Below are 26,720 nucleotides of genomic sequence, written 5' to 3'. Positions count from 1 at the left end.
CAAGAGAACCAAACATATAAAATAAAGAAAAACTTCTATCAAGCCTTCAGACTACACTGTTTTAGTTGTAAGTAACAAAATTTTATCTCAAGAAATTACGTCAAGAAAATAAATGAACAAATGTGTAAGTAAAGTAAATAAATTAAAAATAAATGTTTATATTAAGCATTTTCATAGTGTTGGACTGTAATGACACCAGTAACTGAGACGCTATTAACCTTACTTGTTCTACCTTCTACACAGGCGGCAAGTTCTGTCTCCTGCAGTATGACCCTTAGTTACCAATTGGTGTCCTCTACTTACTCTTAGATCATGTTCCCTCTTTACTTAGTCTGTAAGGTACCACATCAAAAGTGATAGGGCTTTGATTCTTCTTTATGAATTTTTCAACCAACAATTGCAAGGCTATCTGGATTATTTACTTAGATTTTCTTAGTTCAAACTTGCAAAAGAGATAAATTGACTCAACTCATTTTATTTTTCATGCCACCACATAGACTGGTATTCAGTCTGTAAATTTATAAGTTGGTTTCAGATACCTCTAGTCCAAACAGTTATGGCAATGGGACCAAAGTCATATGATAAAAAATACAATCACATGTAGATTGCTAAAAGAAAAAAAAAATAATCAATGCTATTCCCATTGAGCTACCATTGAATTTCGTCACAGAACTAGAAAAAACTACTTTAAATTTCATATGGAGCCAAAAAAGAGCCCATATAGCCAAGAAAATCCTAAGCAGAAAGAACCAAGCTAGATGTATCACACTATCTGACTTCATACTATACTACAAGGCTACAGTAACCAAAACAGCATGGTACTGGTACCAAAACAGATATATAGACCAATGGAACAGAACAGAGGCCTCAAAAATAACACCACACATCTACAACCATCTGATCTTTGACAAACCTGACAAAAACAAGCAAGAATTCCCTATTTAACAAATAGTGCTGGGAAAACTGGCTAGCCATATGCAGAAAACTGAAACTGGACTCCTTCTTTACACCTTATACAAAAATTAACTCAAGGTAGATTAAAAACTTAAACATAAAACCTAAAACCATAAAAACCCTAGAAGAAAACTTAGGAAATACCATTCAGAACACAGGCATGGGAAAAACTTCATGACTAAAACACCAAAAGCAATTGCAACCAAAGCCAAAATTGACAAACGGGATCTAATTGAACTAAAGAGCTGCTCCACAGCAAAAGAAACTATCATCAGAGTGAACAGGCAACCTACAGAATGGGAGAAAATTCTTGCAATCTATTCATCTGACAAACGGCTAATATCCAGAATCTACAAGAAACTTAAACAAATTTACAAGAAAAAAACAACCCCATCAAAAAGTGGGCAAAGCATATGAACAGATATTTCTCAAAGGAAAACATTTATACGGCCAATAAACATATGAAAAAAAGCTCATCATCACTGGTCATTACAGAAATGCAAATCAAAACCACAATGGGATACCATCTCACGCCAGTCAGAATGGCAATCGTTAAAAAGTCAGTAAGCAACAGATGCTGGAGAAGATGTGGAGAAATAGGAATACTTTTACACTGTTGGTGGGAGTGTAATTAGTTCAACCATTATGGAAGACAGTGTGGCCATTCCCAATGATCTAGAACCAGAAATAGCATTTGACCCCGCAATCCCATTCCTGGGTATCTATCCAAAGGATTATAAATCATTCTACTATAAAGACACATGCACATGTATGTTTATTGCAGCACTATTCACAATAGCAAAGACTTGGAACCAACCCAAATGCCCATAATGATAGACTGAATAAAGATAATGTGGCACATATACACTATGGAATACTATGCAGCCATAAAAAAGGATGAGTTCACATCCTTTTCAGGGACATGGATGAAGCTGGAAACCATCATTCTCAGCAAACTAACACAGGAACAGAAAACCAAACACCTCATGTTCTCACAAATACGTGGGAGTTAAACAATGGCAATACATAGACACAGGGAAGGGAACATCACACACCAGGGCCTGTTGGGGGTAGGGGGCAAGGGGAGGGAGAGCATTAGAACAAATACCTAATGCATGTGGGGTTTAAAACTTAGAAGACAGGTTGATGGGTGCAGCAAACTACCATGGCACAAGTATATCTATGTAACAAACCTGCACGTTGTACACATGTATCCCAGAACTTAAAGTTTAATAATTTTTTTAAAAAAAGAAAAACTTTTGAAGTATAAATTTTGAAACCCAATCAAAAATTTTAGAAAACAAAACCACACTGTACTAAATAATTCCTAGGGCAAAGAAGAAAACAAAACTAAAATTCCAAACTATTTAGAAAAATAAGGATAATGGGTAACCTCTGGTTCTCGACAGGTAGAGAACTAGCTTGGACTGTTGAATTCCTAGGAAAATGCTTTAATTATGAATCAAATAGTAATGAAAGGAGAAACCTTGAATCCAAAGTACTAATCTATTAAAATCTCTTATAGGAAAACAAAAGAGTAATCTTCTGGAAACTTCCACCTGTACAAAAAGAAAGAGTGCATCTCTGGTTTTTTGTTTTTTTTTTTTTTTGCCTTAAACTCACCAAAAGATACACAAGCTAGCACTTAGGTTCCCCACGCCTCCTCATATATTACAGAAAGTATAGTTACAGCCTCAGGGGAAGCTGAGCTCATAGGCAAAAATAGCTAGACAATAAGGAATATGTGAACAATCGTGTTTCACAAAGATGCCCACACCTATATATTTATGCATTCCCACATGCTCATCTTACAATGTAATTGACATTCCTCCCACCAAGATATGTGGTCTATGTTCTTTCCTCTTGAATTGGGCAGAGACTCCTGCCTACATCAAACAATGGAGTAGAACAAAAGTGATGTTATGTGACTTCCAAGGCTAGGTCAAGAAAAGAATACAGGTACATGTCTATAGACTACAATCCCAGCTACTTGGGGGTGGGGGGGACATAATGGGAGGATCGGTTGAGGACAGTAGTTCCAGACCAGCCTGGGCAACATAGCATAGCAATAGCCTGCTTCTTTAAAAAAAAAAAAAAAAAAAAAAAAATTTAAAAAAAAAAAAAGAAATACAATTCTGCCAGGTTCTCTCTCTCTCTCTCTCTCTCTCTCTCTCTCTCTCTCTCCCCCCCCACCCCCAACAAATCGCACCATATGCCCATGCATGGAGTTCAGCTACCATGTTGTGAGGAATCTCAAGCCACATAGAGAGGTCACACGTGGATTCTTGTAAATAGCCCCAGTTAGTCCTCCAGGTAACACCTGTGCCAACCACCAGAAATGCAAGTGAGTGCAAGTCACATGATTTTAGTCCCCAAGCTTCTAGCCTTCCAGCTGGGGTCTCCAACAAGGTGGAGTAGAAACAAGTCATATCCCTGTACAGTGTCTGAATTCCTGACCCACAGAAATCATGAAAGGCAAAAAAAAAAAAAAAAAAAAAAAATTACTGTTTCTTAAACCACTATATTTTAAGATAATTTGTCATTAATTTTTTTGTAGTGATGTATAACTAATTCCAAGTGCATTTACTACAAAGAAGAGCTTTATTACACAATGTAAGATTAAGAATAAGAATTAAATTCTCAAACTAATAGGACAGGTTAGTGCTCATATGAAACAGGAACTCAAAGTCAAAAAGAAAAGCCAAGTAGAAATACTGAATATTGAATATTCATCTCTTATCCCTTCTTAGACTCAATATGATAGTTGAAAACAGAACGTAATAAATGAATAAATTGCAGAATCTATAAACTCTAAGAAGGAATAAGAGATGAAAATTAAGAGATACGAAGAACAGAATTTGATGCCAACATATACATAATAGAAATCCCAGAAATAACAAAGAAATAGATGAGAGAAATACTTGAAGGTAATTATGACATATTTCCCTGAATTACAGAGTGATTAAAGATCTTAAATTCAAAAATCTATACAATTCAAAATGGAATATTTAAGAAAAGAAAATTTACTCTATATATGTAATAGCAAAATTTAAGAATATCAAAACTGTAAATAATGGATGACTTTTGCTTCTCATGTTCTTCATTGGTTTACTGCATTAGGTTTGTGATTAGAAAAAATATTTGGAAAGGTTAGGAGTCACCTTCCCCAGAATCCATCCTTACTCAGCTCCCTCTGAGGACACATGAAATGTCCCTACTTGGCTTTCCCTAATATCCTGTCCACATCTCAGAAATTGTTTTTACCATGCTGTGTCTGTCCCCACCTATTAGTGGTGATGATTGGTGATTATTAACCAGAGTGACACATCAAAATCTCAGGGAAGCTGTTTCTATTATGAGCGATGTGTTTCTTACTCTACTTTCCCAGTTTGCACTGCAGGCTACTGAATGTGAATCCTAGAATTGTATACAATTTTTTAAACACACTCCATGATTTACCTTGGTTAAAACTACCAAAATAGAGGGACGGTACTATGTATTCCTCTGTATCCCTAGGACTTAACACAGCGCTGGCCATATAGAACGTGATCAGAAAAATATTTGTTGAATGAAAGCATGGTATATAGATGCACATAATTTCTAACATGTACAAGCTAATAACATTTGTGTCTCCAAAAATCACAGCAATTTGTTTTGCAGTCTGATAATTCAACACCATTTATTAATCCTAACATAGTCATCTGTGTGTTCTAACACTGTTATACATTATTCAGTTAAGAATCAAGCTTTATATTTTTAGTAGAAAATAGCTGGATGTGGTGGCATGTGCCTGTAGTCCCAGCTACTTGGGAGGCTGAGGCAGGAGAATCGCTTGAACCCGGGAGGCAGAGGTTGCAATGAGCCAAGATCGCACCACTGCACTCCAGCCTGGGTAACAGAGTGAGACTCTGTCTCAAAAAAAAAAAAAAAAAAAAAAAGAACCAAGCTTTATTCATTATTGACATACTGTCTAGTAATTTGGTCTAAATTTTTACTTTCTAATGCTAGGTATTGGGCAACTGAAACTGCAATGTCTCCTGTACATTTGTATTCAGAGTTAGCTAAAATTACAACTGTTCTAAATCTATGAACTAGATTTCTCACTTTTCCCAGTAATATGCTAGAAGTTTCTGGTTTAAAAGGTCACTAAAGTTGGGATCTCATAAAGTGAAAACAGATTAAAATTGTTTAATGTATCAAGAAACTAATAACTTGTTTGGTAAAATTTCAAATGACAGTAGTGAATAATGTCATCATATGTGGAAGATTCTCTAAAACAACCACTTCCTTTTGACTACGTTTTTTTAGGAAGAATCTACTTATGAGTCTCCACCCACAGTGATGCTTTTACTTTTAAAATGGTTAGAGTTTTCAGAGTACTTTCCCATATATTATCTCATTGGGACATTACAGCAACCTCATGAGGTTTATACAGCAAGTATTACCATTTTTTCTACCTTACAGATAAAGAGCTTCAAATTCTAACCTGATTAAGTGTTTGTCTCAGAGACTTCCTGATGAGCTGGGATGGAGAGCAGGTCATCTGACTCCCCAGATGGTGTTTTCTCCATCACTCCATAGTGTTTCCCAAGGATTCTGCTCAAAGTAGCAATGGAACATGGGCAGTTACATATCTCATTGTCCTATACTCTCAAGTTCACTACACACTCCTTTCAATTGAAATTTTTGGAAGTCACTGATCGTGTGAAATGCTGAAAGACAATAGACAAATAATATAATATAATATTAAGAAAAGAGATGGCCGGGCACAGTGACTCACACTCGTAATCCCAGAGCACTTTGGGAGGCCGAGGCAGGTGGATCACAAGGTCAGGTGTTCCAGACCAGCCTTGCCAATATGGTGAAACCCCATCTCTACTAAAATACAAAAATTAGCCACGCATGGTGGTGCATGCCTGTAGTCCCAGCTACTCGGGAGGCTGAGGCAGAAGAATTGCTTGAACCCGGGAGTTGGAGGTTGCAGTGAGCCAAGATTGCACCACTGCACTCCAGCCTGGGCAACAGAGTGAGACTCCATCTCAAAAAAAAAAAAAAAAAAAAAAAGACTATTCATATTCTATTGCAATGTGCTTTCTGTGTATTATATTCAAATGAAGAAATTTATTCTTTTCACATGAACTGAATATGTCCCTTCAAAATACATACATTGAAATCCAAATCTTCAATGTGATGGTAATTTGGAGGTGGGGCCTTTAGTGGGTACACAGGTCATCAGGGTAGAACTCTCATGAATGGGACTAATGCCCCTAGAAAAAGATACTTGAGAGCTTCCTCTAGCTCTCTGCTCTCTACTCTGTAAGGATACAAGAAATCAGCCATCTGCACACCAGGATACCAGATCTTCTGGCACCTTGATCTTGGACTTCCCAGCCTTCAGAACCATGAAAAATAAATTTCTGTTGCTGAAGCCATCCACTCCATGGTATTAGGTTATAGCAGCCTGAACTAAGACATTATAATATTAAAAATACTTACAACTTAAAAACCCAATTAACATCTTTAGAAAGTACAGCCAGCTCTAGACCATTAGTATTGGGATTTCTGATGAACATTCATATGAAACACTTAGCGTGTGCCAGGAACTTTGATGTTTTCTATAAATCCCACTTAATCTTCATATCAGTCTTATGATTATATGTCATTTACATTATTCCACCTTTTGTAAGAGGTAAATGCAGTGCACATGTCTAACCATCATGCTCTGTGCCAGCAACAATCATGCAAATACGTTAATCATGACCCCATGCCAAAACCAGTTTTTCATAAAAAGTGAACTGTCTCTGATTCAGGTAGAGAGATGAAGAGGGAGGTGGAGTGCACAGCTAATGGATACTTAGCTTCTATGCCCAGAGGGTGAATGTGGAAATTAATAGAGGAGTTCACCATAGGACTTTGTGTTGTACAAGTGGAAGGAAAACATTTTCCACTTACCTAACTCACAGGATGTAACAGAGATTAATGAGTGTCAATGAAACATTGAACCATTTAGATGAGAACAATAGATCTCTTCAAAAAAGAACAACTGTAAGTTAAAGATTCATCTATATTCCAAATTCTTTCATAAAATCTACGTAACTAACTAGATACGCAAGAGGGACAGATTAACGATCCTTTAAAAGCTTTTCTATTTCTTGCTTTGAGTTTTTAAATTATATGCATTCAGGCTTAATTTCCATTTTTAAGATAAATTCCAATAGAGGAGGAATGAACAGCTGATTCATTCTGGTTCAGTGGGTTACTTTTCCATTAGATTTTGTATTTTTCTGGCAGCCATTAGGAGTGTTCCAGGACTGTGATGTCAGATAACATATGCCACACAGATTCAATACCACATCAGTGGGCCAGCAATTCTTACTGTTCCCTATTTTCATACAGCTGAGCCCAAAATGTAGCTTCTATCAACCTCAAAACCTCCCACTGGCTCATTCTTGGATTTTCTCTATGAAACTACACAGCAGAACAAGGAATGCCTGGGGCTCAGAAATCTGCACACTCATTTCAAACCAACTCAAACACCTGGGTCTCCATAGACTCTAGGCCTATGCACAGAAGAGAAAAGCTCCTTTGAGAATCAGCAGAACTCCCACATTAAACTACTTTCCCCTCCTTCTATATCCAAGATGAATCCAATAACAATATCAAGGGTTTCTACCTTAGCCTGCTGCTTTGACTTCACTTAGCGCTCTTTGACAAATATACTGTGAAGATCCTGATTGAAAATGCCTCTCCCCACCCTAACCTCCAGAGCAGTGAGTCTCAGTGGAATTTACATGCAATTTCAATATTGGAAACAGAATTAAAGAAGTAGGGCACATTCACTGAATATTCATGTCTTGAGTACATACCATGGGCCAGGCACTTGGCTCATGTTAAGTGTTTTATAGATTTCCATCAATAACTTGAAGGTTAAACTGCTTCAACCGCAGGAGATACATTAAATCATGCACGTGTAGTTGAGGTGCAACAAGAGTGAGTCAGCATACTTAAAACACTGCCATTCCAGGCCACATGCAGTGACTTACACCTGTAATACCAGCACTTTGGGAGGCCGAGGCAAGGAATTGCTTGAGCTCAGGAGTCCAAGACTGGCCTGGGAAACATGATGAAACCCCGTATCTATTACATATATATATATATATATACACACACACACACACACACACACACACACACACACACACAAATTAGCCAGGCATGGTGGTGCCAGCCTGTAGTACCAGCTAGTAGGAAGGCTGAGGTGGGAGGATAACTTGAGCCTAGGAGTTCAAGGCTGCAGCGTGTCATGATCAAACCACCACATTCCAACCTTAGTGACAGAGACTATGTCTCAAAAAAACAAACAAAAAAAATTGCCATTTTGAAAATGACCATCTAATTGTAAATGGTATGGCTGTTATACCATTAAATAGAGGGAAGAAAGCAAGAGGAGGCATGCTCTTTGCTGCCGCTGTTAATTCATTCAAATTCTCTGTCATCAAAGGGTAATCATTCGCAATTTGATATTTCAAACAAGTTAAAACTTTATAAAGTAATGGATAATCTCTAAATGCTGAGACATTAAATTCCTCATTCCAAGACTTACACAAACTTATTTTTTTCCCAGCATGCTGCCAGATGGTAAATTAACAGAAGCCATGACTCCTAACCATGGAAGAGTTAAGGTAATATATTTTTGTTTGTTAAAACCGGGCTGACTTGAAAGAAGATAGGACTTCCCCAGTTAAACCAAAAAAACCATAAACTAGAAAATATAGTTATGAAAAAATATAGAGATTAAGAAGTGAGCAAGTCTAAGATCTTCATCTATCATACATCTTCCTCCAGCATGAGTGATTTCATTTGCTTCTTAAACAGATAAATACAAAAACAGCATTTTCCCTTGGCAAGAAAGTAACTGTTTTGTATTATTTACCTACAATGCATCTGTGTTTCTAAAAAGAACAGTAAATACATTTCTGGAGCAAGACATGTTTCTGTGATAATGTGAGTAATGCTTCTTAAACACTTTGGAGATTATTAGAATGCTTTCCAGAAGCTGATACTGAACTCAGTCAGTTTAGCAAGAACACAAGATAAAGATAAAGAGACACTCTCGGCATTTTTCACTAAACTATTTGTAGAGTGCTGCAATTGGATGTCTTTCAGAACAGTAACCACCAGAAGCAGAAGGGCCAGGACTCGTTCCAATCCAGTCTGAAAGATATCCAGGCCAGACTGCTTTCTTCAGGAGGGTCCTTTAAATAAACAACCCAGTTTGAGTGACATCTGCCACCCCAAATACTGGGTTAATTTTCAGACCGCACTGAGAAATTCACAATATGGCTGTTGCAGCATCTTCTAATTGGTGTTTAAACCTTAACTGGGCAAGCACTTCACAACAATGACAGAAATAAAATAGCTAATGATTAGGCCTTGTACATACCTTCTTCTAAGCCAAGCCAGATCTGAGAGAATCATGGCTTAAAGCAACAGTCTTCTCAGGTCTCTCAGATCACCTAGAAGGAGACTATGTGGGGTGGTGGTAGCATATATGTATTCATCTTTCTAAATCATGATTCATTCATTCATTCATTCAATAAATATTTGTTAAGCTACCATAGCATGCTTTCATGGAACTGATATTCTTATGTAGGGAGGTGAGGGAAACAGTCCGATAAGTGACAAATTAATTAACAATCAAATATGGTAACTTGGTTGATTTAATATAAGTGCTATAAATGTTATGAAGAGAATAAGAGAGTGGAACTAATTTGAATGTGGTGGTCAGAGATCTTGCTAAACAAGCACCACTCAAGAGGAGACCTGCATAAACAGAAAGAATAACACATAGCAAAGAACGGTGGGGAGAAGAGAGAATGAGCTTGACATTTTCAAAAAGTAGAAAGCAGGTGTTGTGTTAGCTTAGAATGCAATAATGAAGTACCAGAAATGGTATGGCTTAAATAACAAGAATTTATTTCTCACCATTCTGGAGGCTGGAAAGTCCAAGATCAAGGTACCAGCCAGCCTTTTGGTTCCCCCTTGAGGGCTCTCTTCTTGGCTTGCTCATGGTTGCCTTCTTGCTGTGTACCCACTTGACAGAGAGAAAGAGAGGAAGTAAGCTTTCTGGTGTCCCTTCTTATAAGGGCACTAATCCCATCATGAGCACCCCAGCCTGGTAACTTCATCCAAGTCTAATCCTTCCCAATGGCCGCATCTCCAAATACCATCACATTAAAGGTTAGGACTTCCACATGTAAATTTTGAGGGTGACACCATTGAGTTTATAGCAGTGAGTATGTCTAGAACCTGGGAATCCAGGGAGATAGTGGCAGGAGATGAAGCTAAGAAGTAGGGTGAAAACTGTACGTTCCCTGGAAAGAGTTTTGTTGAGCTTTGTTTTTTGTTTTTGTTTGTTTTGTTTTGAGACAGTCTTACTTTGTCACCCAGGCTGCAATTCAGTGTGCTACAACCTCTACCTTCCAGATTCAAGTGATTCTCATGCCTCAGCTTCCCAAGTAGCTGGGACTACAGGCATGTCCCATCACCCCAGCTAATTTTTGTACTTTTAGTAGAGACAGGTATTTGCCATGTTGGCCAGGCAGGTCTCAACTTCCTGGCCATAATTGATCCACTAGCCTTGGCCTCCCAAAGTGTTGGGATTCCAGGTGTGAGCCACCGCAGCCAGCAAAGTTTTGACTTTTTTTCTAAGTGCCATAGAAAGTTGTTATATTTTGAATTTTCCAGGAAGTAGATTCCAAGATAAAGTTCAGTATATAAGAGGATTATTAGGAAATGTCCTTGGGATTAATACTGGTGGGAAGTAGGGAGGGAGGCAAAATTGGGCTAAGTGAGAAGTTGGACTGCAAGATCTAACATCTTCAGCCAAACCCACAGGGAGCTAACATGGCCAATAAGAGTGGTCACATGCTGAGCAGATATAGCTAGGCCTTTATACTCCTATCTCCATCAGTCAGTGGATGTGGGCCACTCTGAAAGGGGAATTATCTTGGCACATGGGGTCTCTTTGCAACTGTGAAGTCCCCAGATGGATGGACAGCTGCCGACTGTCCTCTGAGCACTCCCACGAGCTTGGCAGCAAAGACTTCCTTTACAGAAGATCAGACTGGGAAATCACAGTGCTCAGCACACAATCAACTGGGGAGGTGATTTGATTTGGCTGTGTCCCCACCGAAATCTCATCTTGAATTCCTGTCTGTTGCGGGAGGGATCCAGTGAGAGATAATTGAATCATGGGGGCAGGTCTTTCCCATTCTGTTCTCATGATAGTAAATAAGTCTCATGAGATCTGATGGTTTTTAAAATGGGAGTTCCTCTTCACAAGTTCTCTCTCTCTTTGCCTGCCGCCATCCATGTAAGACGTGACTTGCTCCTCCCCAGCCTTCTACCATGATTGTGAGGCCTCCCCAGCCACATGGAACTATAAGTCCATCAAACCTCTTTCTTTTGTAAATTGCCCAGTCTTAGGTATGTCTTTATCAGCAGCCTGAAAACAGACTAATAGAGTAAATTGGTAAAAACAGAGTGAGGCACTGCTGAAAAGACATCCAAAAATGTGGAAGCAACTTTGGAACTGGGTATCAGGCAGAGGTTGGAACAGTTTGGAGGGCTCAGAAGAAGAAACGAAAATGTGGGAAAGTTTGGAACTCCCTAGAGACTTGTTGAATGGCTTCGACCAAAATGCTGGTAATCATATGGACAATTAAATCCAGGTTGATATGGTCTCAGATGGAGATGAAGAACTTGTTGGGAAATGGAGCAAAGGTAACTCTTGTTATGTTTTAGCAAACAGACTGGTGGCATTTTGCCCCTACTAGAGAGATTTGTGGAACTTTGACCTTGAGAGAGATGATTTAGGGTATATTGCAGAAGAAATTTCTAAGCAGCAAAGCATTCAAGAGGTGACTTGGGTGCTGTTAAAGGAATTAAGTTTTAAAAGGCAAATAATAATGTTTGGAAATAATGTTTGGAAAATTTGCAGCCTGACAATGCAATAGAAAATAAAATCCCATTTTCTGAGGAGAAATTCAAGCTGGCTGCAGAAATTTGCATAAGTAATGAGAAGCCAAATGTTAATCACCAAGACAAGGAACAAAATGTCTTCAGAGCATGTCAGAGGTCTTCACAGCAGCCCCTCCCATTACAGGCTTGGAGGCCTAGGAGGAAAAGATGGTTTTGTGGGCCAGGCCCAGGGTCCCTCTGCTGTGTGCAGCCTAGGGACTTGGTGCCCTTTGTCCCAGCCACTCCAGCCATGACTAAAAGGGGCCAAGGTACTGCTCAGGGTGCGGCTTCAGAGGGTGCAAGCCCCAAGCTTTGGCAGCTCCCACGTGGTGTTGAGCTTGCACATGCACAGAAGTCAAGAACTGAGGTTTCGGAACCTCTGCCTAGGTTTCAGAGGATGTATGGAAATGCCTAGATATCCAAGTAGAAGTTTACTGTAGGTGGGGGGCACTCACGGAGAACCTCTGCTAGAGCAATACAGAAGAGAAATGTGGGGTTGGAGCCCCCACACAGAGTCCCCACTGCGCTGCTGCCTAGTGGAGCTGCAAGAGAAGAAGGCTACCATCCCGCAGACCCCAGAATGGTAGATCCATGAACAGCTTGCACTGTGTGCCTGGAAAAGCTGAAGACACTCAATGCCAGCTTGTGAGAGCAGCTAGGAGTGGGGCTGTACCCTACAAAGCCACGGGGGTGGAGCTGCCCAAGACCATGGGAATCCACTTTTTGCATCAGTGTGACCTGGATATGACATGGAGTCAAAGGAGATTACTTTGGAGCTTTAACATTTGATTGCCTCACTGGATTTTGGACTTGCATGGGGCCTGTAGCCCTTTGTTTTGGACAATGTCTCCCCTTCAGAATGGCTATATTTACCCAATGCCTGTACCCTCATTGTATCTAGGAAGTAACTAACTTGTTTTTGATTTTACAGGCTCAAACGTGGAAGGAATTTGCCTTGTCTCTGATGAGACTTTGGACTGTGGATTTTTGAATTAATGCCCAAATAATTTAAGACTTTGTTGGACTGTGGGAAGGCATGATTGGTTTATAAATATGACGACATGAGATTTGGGAGAGGAAAGGGGCAGAATGATATGGTTTGGCTGTGTCACCACCAAAATCTCATCTTGAATTCCCAGGTGTTGTGGGAGGGACCAGTTGTGGGTAATTGAATCATGGGGACCGGTCTTTCCCATGCTCTTCTCATGATAGTAAGTAAGTATCAAGAGATCTGATGGTTTTATAAGGAGGGGTTTCCCTGCACAAGCTCTCTCTTTGCCTGCTGTCATCCATGTACAATGTTACTTGCTCCTCCTTGCCTTCCACCATGATTGTGAGGCATCTCCAGCCACATGGAACTGTAAGTCCATTAAACTCTTTCCTTTGTAAATTGCCCAGTCTTGGGTATCTCTTTATCAGCAGCATGAAAACAGATTAATACAGGAGGTTTAAGCACAAGAGTCATCCAAATAATTTACTTTGTTTCATCAATACTGCAGTGAACTCTTTTTTCTAAATTTTAATATTTCTAAAATTAGATTGTATCTTATAATTATTGGTATCATGTGAGGATCAAGCCGTCATCATTGCCTCTGTATGTGCAAATATTAATAGTGCATGAATTAAAACTTATAGAATAGGTTTCAGCAGTATAAAAGCAAAACCTGAGCACAATAAAAGCACCAGTCCTTTTATACCCAAGAACCAAATGGATGTGGGAAGGAGTTAGAAGGTGGTGCATCAGACAAATTTAGCAGCATTCCAGAATTCCTAAAGGAAGAGTCCAAGGTAGATTAACTACATATAGTAATTCCAAAGCCATGTTAAATGCCAGCACAATTTGGTTTTAGTTCTATGACTTCCTTTAAGATACATTGCATCACCATGTTATTGATAACTGGAAGGACAATACTGTGTATATAAGAGACTGAATTGAAACGTGATCGGGAGACTTGGCCTTGAATATGAAGAAGGTGTAGAAATACCTTATTTTGCCTTTTTTAAAACAATAGATAATTGATATTACACAGATTATAAAATAATTTTCACAATCGAAGTCTATTTTCAAATACCAGTATACTGCTTCATGGGTAGTAAGAGTATCTTATAATAAAGTATTCCCAATTCTCCCTCCCATCCCTTAGAACACTGGTGTCGTTCATTTCACTTACCCATAAGCTATATATTGTTGTTATTGTTTTAAATAAATGTTATTGGTTAGATCAATTCTAAAAAATACAAGATTCTATTTCACTTTAATTTATTCCTTTTGTAACACTCTTTCTTTATGTAGATAAAATATTCTGACCTGTGTTATTTTCCTTTCTCTAAAAAAACTAATATATCTTGTAAGGCACGTCTATTAGTAAAAATTTCCCCAATTTTGGTTTGATTGAGAAAATTTTTATTTTACCTTTACCTTTGCTGAAGTCAGAATTCTAGGTTGTCTTTTTTTCTTTCAACACTTTAAATATTTCACTCTACTCTCTTCTTGCTTAAATGGTTTCTGAAGAGAAGTCTGATAAAAGTTTTACCCTTGTTCCTCTCTAGGTAAGATGTTTTCTGCTTTTTATCAGATTTTCTTCAGTTTGAATATGATATGCCTAATATCTTAGGTTTACTTCAGTTTGAATATGATATGCCTAATATCCTAGATTTTCTTCAGTTTGAATATTATATGCCTAAATATAGGGTTTTTTGTATTTATGCTGCTTGATGTTCATGATTTGAGCTTCATGAGCTTAAATTTCATGGATCTGTGGTTTGCTGTCTGTCATTAAGTTTGGAAAATTCTCAGTCATTACTATTTCAAATATTTATTCTTCTTTCTCATTCTTCCTTCTCCTCTGGTAATGCCATTACTTATATGTTACACCTCTTGTAGTTGTCTCACACTTCTTGAATATTCTCTTCCATCATTTTCCTTATTTTTTTCTCGTTGCATTTCAGTTATGAAAATTTCTATGAGCATATTTTCAAGCTCACTGATTATTCTTCTATATAAATGTGAATTTCTACTCATGAGCCCATTAAATGCATTCTTCATTTCTGCTAGTGTTGTTTATTGCTAGCATTTTCTTTCTATTATTTCTTAGAGTTTCTATTTCTCAGCTTAGGTTACCCATCTGTTCTGACATGTTGTCCATATTTTCCATTTTGATTTTCCAGTATAATTCCAAAATCTCCACCATATCTAAATTGGGTTCTGTTGTTTGGTTTGTCTGTTTGGACTGTGTTTTGTTTGCTGTTGTTTTTGTTTTGCTTTGTTTTTGCCTTTTAGTACACCTTGTAATTATTTTTAACAGCTAGACATTTTATCAGATTGAAGGAACTGAGGCATATGGCCTTTTAGAGTGAGGTTTCATGTTTATCTGTATAGGAATTAGACTGTGTTTACTATTTGCTGTACCTATAGGTATCAGAGACTAACATTTCCTCTAGTGTCTTTGTTTCTCTTTTCCTTGTTGCCTTTGGGCTTCTCTAGAGAATCCTTCTTAAATAGAGTTTGTGCTCTGAAATTGCTCTCAGCTATAATCTCGGGTTATACAGGAGCCCTATTGATATGGTGGGGGTGGAGGGAAGAAAGTACTCTACAATCTTATTACCATGTCTTAGTCTTTTAGTGAGACTATGCCCCTAGACTGTGATCTTTGCACATACTTTCTAGTTTTTTCTGCCTCACGTGAGAAAGAAGACCAGAGGGTGCAGGAGTTGGGTATTTACTTTCCCTCATAGGTTTATTAAGCTCTGGTAAAACTCACATTGGTTAGAAGCTGATAAAATAGTTTCCTTCGAGGGCACAGAACGCTCTAGGTATATTTCAAAATAGTTACTCTTCTCTTCTTGGTATTAGAAGCATGAGGTAATTTTCCTCTGACCTTGACCCTGAGAGCTTGATAAAGCTCCTAGAGGTAAAACTCATAAAAGTATGGGTATTGCCTTCCAAAACCTGGGCTCCCAGGGTTTTTAATCTTTCAGACTTCAGCAATTATTTAATCATCTTTTAAGTGTTTAAATTTAAGTCTCCAGGGCCGGGCGCGGTGGCTCAAGCCTGTAATCCCAGCACTTTGGGAGGCCGAGGTGGGTGGATCACGAGGTCAGGAGATCGAGACCATCCTGGCTAACACGTGAAACCCCGTCTCTACTAAAAAAAAAAAATACAAAAATTAGCCGGGAGCGGTGGCGGGCGCCTGTAGTCCCAGCTACTCGGGAGGCTGAGGCAGGAGAATGGCGTGAACCCGGGAGGTGGAGCTTGCAGTGAGCTGAGATCCGGCCACTGCACTCCAGCCTGGGGGACAGAGCGAGACTCCGTCTCAAAAAAAAAAAAAAAAAAAAAAAAAAATTTAAGTCTCCAGATATGGCTTCTGCTCCCAGTAAGCTCTCTGATCTCTGTATCTGCCAATCTCTCTAGTTTTTAGGGTAGCAGTTTGACCTGTGTCAATAATTTTATGTGGGATTTAAAAACAGTTGTTGAGGGGGGGGCGGAGCAAGATGGCCGAATAGGAACAGCTCCAGTCTCCAACTCCCAGCACGAGCGACACAGAAGACCGGTGATTTCTGCATTTTCAACTGAGGTACTGGGTTCATCTCACTGGGGAGTGCCAGACGATCGGTGCTGGTCAGCTACTGCAGCCCGACCAGCGAGAGCTGAAGCAGGGCGAGGCATTGCCTCACCTGGGAAGCGCAAGGGGGAAGGGAATCCCTTTTCCTAGCCAGGGGAACTGAGACACACAACACCTGGAAAATCGGGTAACTCCCACCCCAATACTGCGCTTTAAGCAAACAGGCACACCAGGAGATCATATCCCACACCTGGCCGGGAGGGTCCCGCACCCACGGAGCCTCCCTCATTGCTAGCACAGCAGTCTGTGATCTACCGGCAAGGCAGCAGCAAGGCTGGGGGAGGGGCGCCCGCCATTGCTGAGGCTTAAGTAGGTAAACAAAGCTGCTGGGAAGCTCCAACTGGGTGGAGCTCACAGCAGCTCAAGGAAACCTGCCTGTCTCTGTAGACTCCACCTCTGGGGACAGGGCAATAACAAACGCAGCCGAAACCTCTGCAGATGCAAACGACTCTGTCTGACAGCTTTGAAGAGAGCAGTGGATCTCCCAACACGGAGGTTGAGATCTGAGAAGGGACAGACTCCCTGCTCAAGTGGGTCCCTGACCCCTGAGTAGCCTAACTGGGAGACATCCCCCACTAGGGGCAGTCTGACACCCCACACCTCACAGGGTGGAGTACACCCCTGAGAGGAAGCTTCCAAAGCAAGAATCAGACAGGTACACTCGCTGTTCAGAAATATTCTATCTTCTGCAGCCTCTGCTGCTCATACCCAGGCAAACAGGGTCTGGAGTGGACCTCAAGCAATCTCCAACAGACCTACAGCTGAGGGTCCTGACTGTTAGAAGGAAAACTATCAAACAGGAAGGACACCAACACCAAAACCCCATCAGTACATCACCATCATCAAAGACCAGAGGCAGATAAAACCACAAAGATGGGGAAAAAGCAGGGCAGAAAAGCTGGAAATTCAAAAAATAAGAGCGCATCTCCCCCGGCAAAGGAGCGCAGCTCATCGCCAGCAACGGATCAAAGCTGGACGGAGAATGACTTTGACGAGATGAGAGAAGAAGGCTTCAGTCCATCAAATTTCTCAGAGCTAAAGGAGGAATTACGTACCCAGCGCAAAGAAACTAAAAATCTTGAAAAAAAAGTGGAAGAATTGATGGCTAGAGTAATTAATGCAGAGAAGGCCATAAATGAAATGAAAGAGATGAAAACCATGACACGAGAAATACGTGACAAATGCACAAGCTTCAGTAACCGACTCGATCAACTGGAAGAAAGAGTATCTGCAATTGAGGATCAAATGAATGAAATGAAGCGAGAAGAGAAACCAAAAGAAAAAAGAAGAAAAAGAAATGAACAAAGCCTGCAAGAAGTATGGGATTATGTAAAAAGACCAAATCTACGTCTGATTGGGGTGCCTGAAAGTGAGGGGGAAAATGGAACCAAGTTGGAAAACACTCTTCAGGATATCATCCAGGAGAACTTCCCCAACCTAGTAGGGCAGGCCAACATTCAAATCCAGGAAATACAGAGAACGCCACAAAGATACTCCTCGAGAAGAGCAACTCCAAGACACATAATTGCCAGATTCACCAAAGTTGAAATGAAGGAAAAAATCTTAAGGGCAGCCAGAGAGAAAGGTCGGGTTACCCACAAAGGGAAGCCCATCAGACTAACAGCAGATCTCTCGGCAGAAACTCTCCAAGCCAGAAGAGAGTGGGGGCCAATATTCAACATTCTTAAAGAAAAGAATTTTAAACCCAGAATTTCATATCCAGCCAAACTAAGTTTCATAAGTGAAGGAGAAATAAAATCCTTTACAGATAAGCAAATGCTTAGAGATTTTGTCACCACTAGGCCTGCCTTACAAGAGACCCTGAAGGAAGCACTCAACATGGAAAGGAACAACCGGTACCAGCCATTGCAAAAACATGCCAAAATGTAAAGACCATCGAGGCTAGGAAGAAACTGCATCAACTAACGAGCAAAATAACCAGTTAATATCATAATGGCAGGATCAAGTTCACACATAACAATCTTAACCTTTAATGTAAATGGACTAAATGCTCCAATTAAAAGACACAGACTGGCAAACTGGATAAAGAGTCAAGACCCATCAGTCTGCTGTATTCAGGAGACCCATCTCACACGCAGAGACATACATAGGCTCAAAATAAAGGGATGGAGGAAGATTTACCAAGCAAATGGAGAACAAAAAAAAGCGGGGGTTGCAATACTAGTCTCTGATAAAACAGACTTTAAACCATCAAAGATCAAAAGAGACAAAGAAGGCCATTGCATAATGGTAAAGGGATCAATTCAACAGGAAGAGCTAACTATCCTAAATATATATGCACCCAATACAGGAGCACCCAGATTCATCAAGCAAGTCCTTAGAGACTTACAAACAGACTTAGACTCCCATACAATAATAATGGGAGACTTCAACACTCCACTGTCAACATTAGACAGATCAACGAGACAGAAAGTTAACAAGGATATCCAGGAATTGAACTCATCTCTGCAGCAAGCAGACCTATTAGACATCTATAGAACTCTCCACCCCAAATCAACAGAATATACATTCTTCTCAGCACCACATCGTACTTACTCCAAAATTGACCACGTAATTGGAAGTAAAGCACTCCTCAGCAAATGTACAAGAACAGAAATTATAACAAATTGTCTCTCAGACCACAGTGCAATCAAACTAGAACTCAGGACTAAGAAACTCAATCCAAACCACTCAACTACATGGAAACTGAACAACCTGCTCCTGAATGACTACTGGGTACATAACGAAATGAAGGCAGAAATAAAGATGTTCTTTGAAACCAATGAGAACAAAGATACAACATACCAGAATCTCTGGGACACATTTAAAGCAGTGTGTAGAGGGAAAATTATAGCACTAAATGCCCACAAGAGAAAGCAGGAAAGATCTAAAATTGACACTCTAACATCACAATTAAAAGAACTAGAGAAGCAAGAGCAAACACATTCGAAAGCTAGCAGAAGGCAAGAAATAACTAAGATCAGAGCAAAACTGAAGGAGATAGAGACACAACAAACTCTCCAAAAAATCAATGAATCCAGGAGTTGGTTTTTTGAAAAGATCAACAAAATTGACAGACCACTAGCAAGACTAATAAAGAAGAAAAGAGAGAAGAATCAAATCGACACAATTAAAAATGATAAAGGGGATATCACCACCGACCCCACAGAAATACAAACTACCATCAGAGAATACTATAAACACCTCTACGCAAATAAACTGGAAAATATAGAAGAAATGGATAATTTCCTGCACACTTACACTCTTCCAAGACTAAACCAGGAAGAAGTTGAATCCCTGAATAGACCAATAGCAGGCTCTGAAATTGAGGCAATAATTAATAGCCTACCAACCAAAAAAAGTCCAGGACCAGATGGATTCACAGCTAAATTCTACCAGAGGTACAAGGAGGAGTTGGTACCATTCCTTCTGAAACTATTCCAATCAATAGAAAAAGAGGGAATCCTCCCTAACTCATTTTATGAGGCCAACATCATCCTGATACCAAAGCCTGGCAGAGACAAAACAAAAAAAGAGAATTTTAGACCAATATCTCTGATGAACATCGATGCAAAAATCCTCAATAAAATACTGGCAAACCGGATTCAGCAACACATCAAAAAGCTTATCCACCATGATCAAGTGGGCTTCATCCCTGGGATGCAAGGCTGGTTCAACATTCGCAAATCAATAAACATAATCCAGCATATAAACAGAACCAAAGACAAGAACCACATGATTATCTCAATAGATGCAGAAAAGGCCTTTGACAAAATTCAACAGCCCTTTATGCTAAAAACGCTCAATAAATTCGGTATTGATGGAACGTACCTCAAAATAATAAGAGCTATTTATGACAAACCCACAGCCAATATCATCCTGAATGGGCAAAAACTGGAAAAATTCCCTTTGAAACCTGGCACAAGACAGGGATGCCCTCTCCCACCACTCCTATTCAACATAGTGTTGGAAGTTCTGGCTAGGGAAATTAGGCAAGAGAAAGAAATCAAGGGTATTCAGTTAGGAAAAGAAGAGGTCAAATTGTCCCTCTTTGCAGACGACATGATTGTATATTTAGAAAACCCCATTGTCTCAGCCCAAAATCTCTTTAAGCTGATAAGCAACTTCAGCAAAGTCTCAGGATACAAAATTAATGTGCAAAAATCACAAGCATTCTTATACACCAGTAACAGACAAACAGAGAGCCAAATCAGGAATGAACTTCCATTCACAATTGCTTCAAAAAGAATCAAATACCTAGGAATCCAGCTTACAAGGGATGTAAAGGACCTCTTCAAGGAGAACTACAAACCACTCCTCAGTGAAATAAAAGAGGACACAAACAAATGGAAGAACATACCATGCTCATGGATAGGAAGAATCAATATCATGAAAATGGCCATACTGCCCAAGGTAATTTATAGATTCAATGCCATCCCCATCAAGCTACCAATGAGTTTCTTCACAGAATTGGAAAAAACTGCTTTAAAGTTCATATGGAACCAAAAAAGAGCCCGCATCTCCAAGGCAATCCTAAGTCAAAAGAACACAGCTGGAGGCATCACGCTACCTGACTTCAAACTATACTACAAGGCTACAGTCACCAAAACAGCATGGTACTGGTACCAAAACAGAGATATAGACCAATGGAACAGAACAGAGTCCTCAGAAATAATACCACACATCTACAGCCATCTGATCTTTGACAAACCTGAGAGAAACAAGAAATGGGGAAAGGATTCCCTATTTCATAAATGGTGCTGGGAAAATTGGCTAGCCATAAGTAGAAAGCTGAAACTGGATCCTTTCCTTACTCCTTATACGAAAATTAATTCAAGATGGATTAGAGACTTAAATGTTAGACCTAATACCATAAAAATCCTAGAGGAAAACCTAGGGAGTACCATTCAGGACATAGGCATGGGCAAAGACTTCATGTCTAAAACACCAAAAGCAACGGCAGCAAAAGCCAAAATTGACAAATGGGATCTCATTAAACTAAAGAGCTTCTGCACAGCAAAAGAAACTACCATCAGAGTGAATAGGCAACCTACAGAATGGGAGAAAATTTTTGCAATCTACTCATCTGACAAAGGGCTAATATCCAGAACCTACAAAGAACTCAAACAAATTTACAAGAAAAAAACAAACAACCCCATCAAAAAGTGGGCAAAGGATATGAACAGACATTTCTCAAAAGAAGACATTCATACAGCCAACAGACACATGAAAAAATGCTCATCATCACTGGCCATCAGAGAAATGCAAATCAAAACCACAATGAGATACCATCTCACACCAGTTAGAATGGCGATCATTAAAAAGTCAGGAAACAACAGGTGCTGGAGAGGATGTGGAGAAACAGGAACACTTTTACACTGTTGGTGGGATTGTAAACTAGTTCAACCATTATGGAAAACAGTATGGCGATTCCTCAAGGATCTAGAACTAGATGTACCATATGACCCAGCCATCCCATTACTGGGTATATACCCAAAGGATTATAAATTATGCTGCTATAAAGACACATGCACACGTATGTTTATTGCAGCACTATTCACAATAGCAAAGACTTGGAATCAACCCAAATGTCCATCAGTGACAGATTGGATTAAGAAAATGTGGCACATATACACCATGGAATACTATGCAGCCATCAAAAAGGATGAGTTTGTGTCCTTTGTAGGGACATGGATGCAGCTGGAAACCATCATTCTTAGCAAACTATCACAAGAACAGAAAACCAAACACCGCATGTTCTCACTCATAGGTGGGAACTGAACAATGAGATCACTTGGACTCAGGAAGGGGAACATCACACACCGGGGCCTATCATGGGGAGGGGGGAGGGGGGAGGGATTGCATTGGGAGTTATACCTGATGTAAATGACGAGTTGATGGGTGCAGCACACCAACATGGCACAAGTATACATATGTAACAAACCTGCACGTTATGCACATGTACCCTACAACTTAAAGTATAATAATAATAAATAAATTTTTTTTAAAAAATGTGAAAAAAAAAAACAGTTGTTGATTTTCAGTTTGTTGAGCTTTTTCTTTTTATTCTTTTCTTTCTTTCTTTCTTTCTTTTTGTTTTTGTTTTTGTTCAAGACAGCGTCTCACTCTGTTGCCAATCTTGGCTCACTGCCAAGATTCCTCTGCTTCCTGAGTTCAAGCAATTCTCCTGCCTTAGCCTCCCAAGTAGCTGGGATTACAGGCATGCACCACCATGTCTCACCAATTTTTTGTATTTAGTAGAGATGGGGTTTCACCATGTTGGTCAGGCTGGTCTTGAACTCCTGACCTCAGGTGACCTACCCACATTAGCATCCCAAAGTGCTGGGATTACAGGCATGAGCCATTGTGCCCAGCCTGTTCAAATTTTTCTTGTTAGAATATGACTAACAACTTCCAAACTGTTTACATGTCAGACCAGAAACCTTCCAAACTGTTTACATGTCAGACCAGAAACCAAACTTTAATCTTATGACTCTATAGTGATATATGATGTAACCCTATGTCTCATTAAATTTAAAAGATATTTTCATAGAAAATAGAAATTTAAGTGCTAAAAATTGGGTCATTATTTTAATGGCTAAACTTCTTTCTTAGTAGTGAATAAAATAATTGTACCACCTAAAAATCAACCCTGTCTCTGATTTGTATAAATACAGTAGGACGATTAACTCACTGTTATTAAAAATAATCTTGTCTACAGAGACAAGACTGGAAACAGGCAAACCAATCAGGAGCTTGCTTTGATATTTTAGAAATGAAAGGGTAATGAGTAGATTCAGTGCAGTTAAGTTTAGGAGCCTGGATTCACAATTGAAATTAGTTGAATGAAGCTTTTCTTAGCCTGCCGACCATGTTCCTACAAGGAAAACATCTTGGATAAGATCTTAGAAGGTAAGACCTGCATGTTTGCGGCTAGAATGGTCAGCCTGTGGAGCCATCAAGAGGTCCAGAATGAGGCATCCTGAGACTCAAAAAGATACTTAAGAGAATTTAGAATTCATGACTGAAGAAAAGTTTATTAAGACTGAAAGTATAAGAATGCAAAGTTGATTCAACATACTCTAATAGATAAATCTGATTTATTACATAAACAGAACTAAAGACAAAAATCACATGATTATTTCAATAGGTGCAGAAAAATTTTTTAACAAAATTTAACATCCACTCATGTTAAAAATTCAATAAACTAGGTATTTAAGGAACATACCCCAAAATAATAAGAGCCACAAATGACAAACTCACAGCCAACATCGTACTGAATAGGCAAAAGCTGGAAGCATTCCCCTTGAAAACTTACACAAAACAAGGATGCCCTCTTTCACCAGTCCTATTCAACATAGTACTGGAAGTTCTGGCCAGAGCAATTAAGAAAGAGAAACAAATAAAGCACAGCCAAATAAGAGAGGAAGTCAAACTATCCCTGTTTTCAGACTATACGATCCTGTATCTAGAAAACCTGATAGTCTCAGCCCAAAAGCTTCTTAAACTGATAAACAACTTCTGCAAAGTCTCAGGATACAAAATCAATCTGCAGTAATCATTAGCATTCCTATACACCAACGACTAGCAAGCAGAGAGCCAAATCATGAACAAACTCCCATTTGCAATTGCTACAAAAAAAAAAATAAGATACTTAGGAATACAGCTAACAAGGGAAGTGAAGGACCTCTTCAAGGAGAACTACAAACCACTGCTCAAATAAATCAGAGATGACACAAACAAATGGAAAAACACTCCATGCTCATGGATAGGAGAATCAATATTGTTAAAATGGCCATACTGCTCAAAGCAATTTATAGATTCAATGCTGTTTCTAACATGCTATCATTGACCTTCTACTCAGAACTAGAGAGAACTATTTTAAAATTCACATGGAACCAGAAAGAGCCTGAATAGCCAAGGCAATACTAAGCAAAAGAACAACGCTGGCAGCATCATACTACCTGACTTCAAATTATACTACAGGACTACAGTAACCAAAACAGCATGGTACTGGTACAAAAACAGACACATAGACCAATGGAACAGAATAGAGAACCCAGAAGTAAGACCACACCCCTACAACAACCATCTGATCTTCAACAAACCTGACAAAGACAAGCAATGAGGAAAGAATTCTCTATTGAATAAATGGTGCTGGGATAACTGGCAAGCCATATGCAGAAGATTGAAATTGAAACGCTTCCTTACACTACATACAAAAATTAACTCAAGATGGATTAAAGACTTAAATGTACAACCCCAAACTATAAAAACCCTAGAAGAAAATCTAGGCAATACCATTCAGGACATAGGTACAGTCAAAGATTTCGTGACAAGGATGCCAAAAGTAATTGCGACAAAAGCAAAAATTGACAAATGGTATCTAATTAAACTAAAGAGCTTCTGCACAGCAAAAGAAACCATCAACAGAGTAAACAAACAACCTACAGATGGGAGAAAATGTTTGCAAACTACACATCTGAAAAGGTCTAATATCTAGCATCTATATGAAACACTTAAAAATTTGCAAGAAAAAAGCAAACAACCCCATAAAAAAGTGGGCAAAGGACATGAACAGACAGTTTTCAAAAGAAAACATACATGCAGTCAACAATCACAGGAAAAAAACACTCAGCATTGCTGATCACTGGAGAAATACAAATCAAAAACACAAGACACCATCTAACACTGGTCAAATGGCTATTAATAGAAAGTCAAAAATAGCACATACTGGCAAGTTTATGGAGAAAAAGAAATGCTTATACACTGTTGGTGGCAGCGTAAATTAGTTCAGCCATTGTGGAAGACAGTGTGGCAATTCCTCAAAGACCTAAAGACAGAAATATCACTCTGCCAGCAATCTCATTACTGGTTATATACCCAAAGGAATATAAATCATTCTGTTATAAAGACACATGCACACATATGCTTATTGCAGCACTATTCACAATAGAAAAAGCACGAAATCAACTTAAATATCAATCAATGATAGACTGGATAAAAAGAATGTGGTACGTATATACCATGGAATACTATGCAGCCATAAAGAAAAATGAGATTATGTCCTTTGCAGAGACATGGTTGGAGCTGGAGGCCATTATCCTTAGCAAACTAATGCAAGAACAGAAAACTAAAAACTACATGTTCTCACTTATAAGTGGGAGCTAAATGATGAGAACACATGGACTCATAGAGAGGAATAACACTCACTGGGTATTGGAGGGTGGAGTGTGGGAGGAGGGAGAGGATCAGGAAAAATAACTAATGGGTACTAGGCTTAATACGTGAGTGATGAAATAATCTATACAACGACCCCTCATGACACAAGTTTCCCTATGTAACAAACCTGCACATGTACCCATGAACTTAAAATTTAAAAAATTAAAAATAAATAAATAATCAAAAAAGAGACAAAGATGCAAACATAAAATAAAAGATTTTATGAGTAAAACCTTATTAAATTTAAACTTAAAATGGAAATATCAACATAAATTCATAATTTTTAAGATTATATTTTCTAATGTCATTAATAATAAGGCCTAGAAATACCTAGAGCTTAGATCTTAATTTCTAAATACTAATTCCCATTCAAGGAACCAAGGCTCTTTGAAGAAAACTTTTTATTTATTTTATGTATTTTGAATAAATAAAAATCAGGGAGCCTACAGTGACATAAAAAAGAAAATTTTAAGAGAGGAAAACAAGAGGCTTCTCTTTATAGAAGAATGAATGTCAACTAAAAATGCAGAAGCAATAATTTTAAAATTTCATCATAGGGAAAAATTGATAGTGAGTATAATTACAGTCAAGAACTGTGAAGTATCTGAGATATTATGCTGCTTGCAGGCTGTTAACCTGCCAATTTAGTGGGTACTGGAAAAGACACAACACTCCTAGGTCAGAGTGAAATGACTATTATTCAGCACAGCAGGAAACATTAGCTTACTGTTTGCATTTATTTTCCTTTGTTCCTTATGGTGTTCAGATTAATCCAGGTGCATGCTATACACACAGTGGGTTTGATTCTTGGGCTAGGAAAAAGGGACTCCTAGCAAACCTACTCAACTTTTGCCTTAGAAGGAGATTTTATCTTTATTATCTTGGACAGGAAATAAATCT

General features: G+C 38.9%; 1 protein-coding gene across 24 annotated transcripts in view; it reads right to left on the bottom strand.

The window, feature by feature from the left end:
• The window catches only part of LOC139359089 (uncharacterized), a 672,031-nt gene that overhangs the window by 459,119 nt on the left and 186,192 nt on the right, over positions 1-26,720 (bottom strand). For 21 of the 24 annotated variants that reach the window (XR_011614728.1, XR_011614729.1, XR_011614724.1 and 18 more), the window contains one exon: positions 9,940-10,048. The exons of the other annotated variants lie outside the window; for them this stretch is intronic. Coding sequence is in view for 15 of the 21 variants with exons in the window: in XM_071081221.1 (XP_070937322.1) it covers positions 9,940-10,048 (109 nt within the window). In the remaining 6 variants the exon portion in view is untranslated. The remainder of the gene's footprint in view (positions 1-9,939; positions 10,049-26,720) is intronic. 24 annotated transcript variants of the gene reach the window in all.

This window comes from Macaca nemestrina, chromosome 16 (genome assembly GCF_043159975.1).
Source record: "Macaca nemestrina isolate mMacNem1 chromosome 16, mMacNem.hap1, whole genome shotgun sequence".
NCBI lineage: Eukaryota > Metazoa > Chordata > Mammalia > Primates > Cercopithecidae > Macaca > Macaca nemestrina.
Note: the sequence above shows the minus strand (reverse complement) of the source record. Positions and strands in the feature narration are given on the sequence as shown.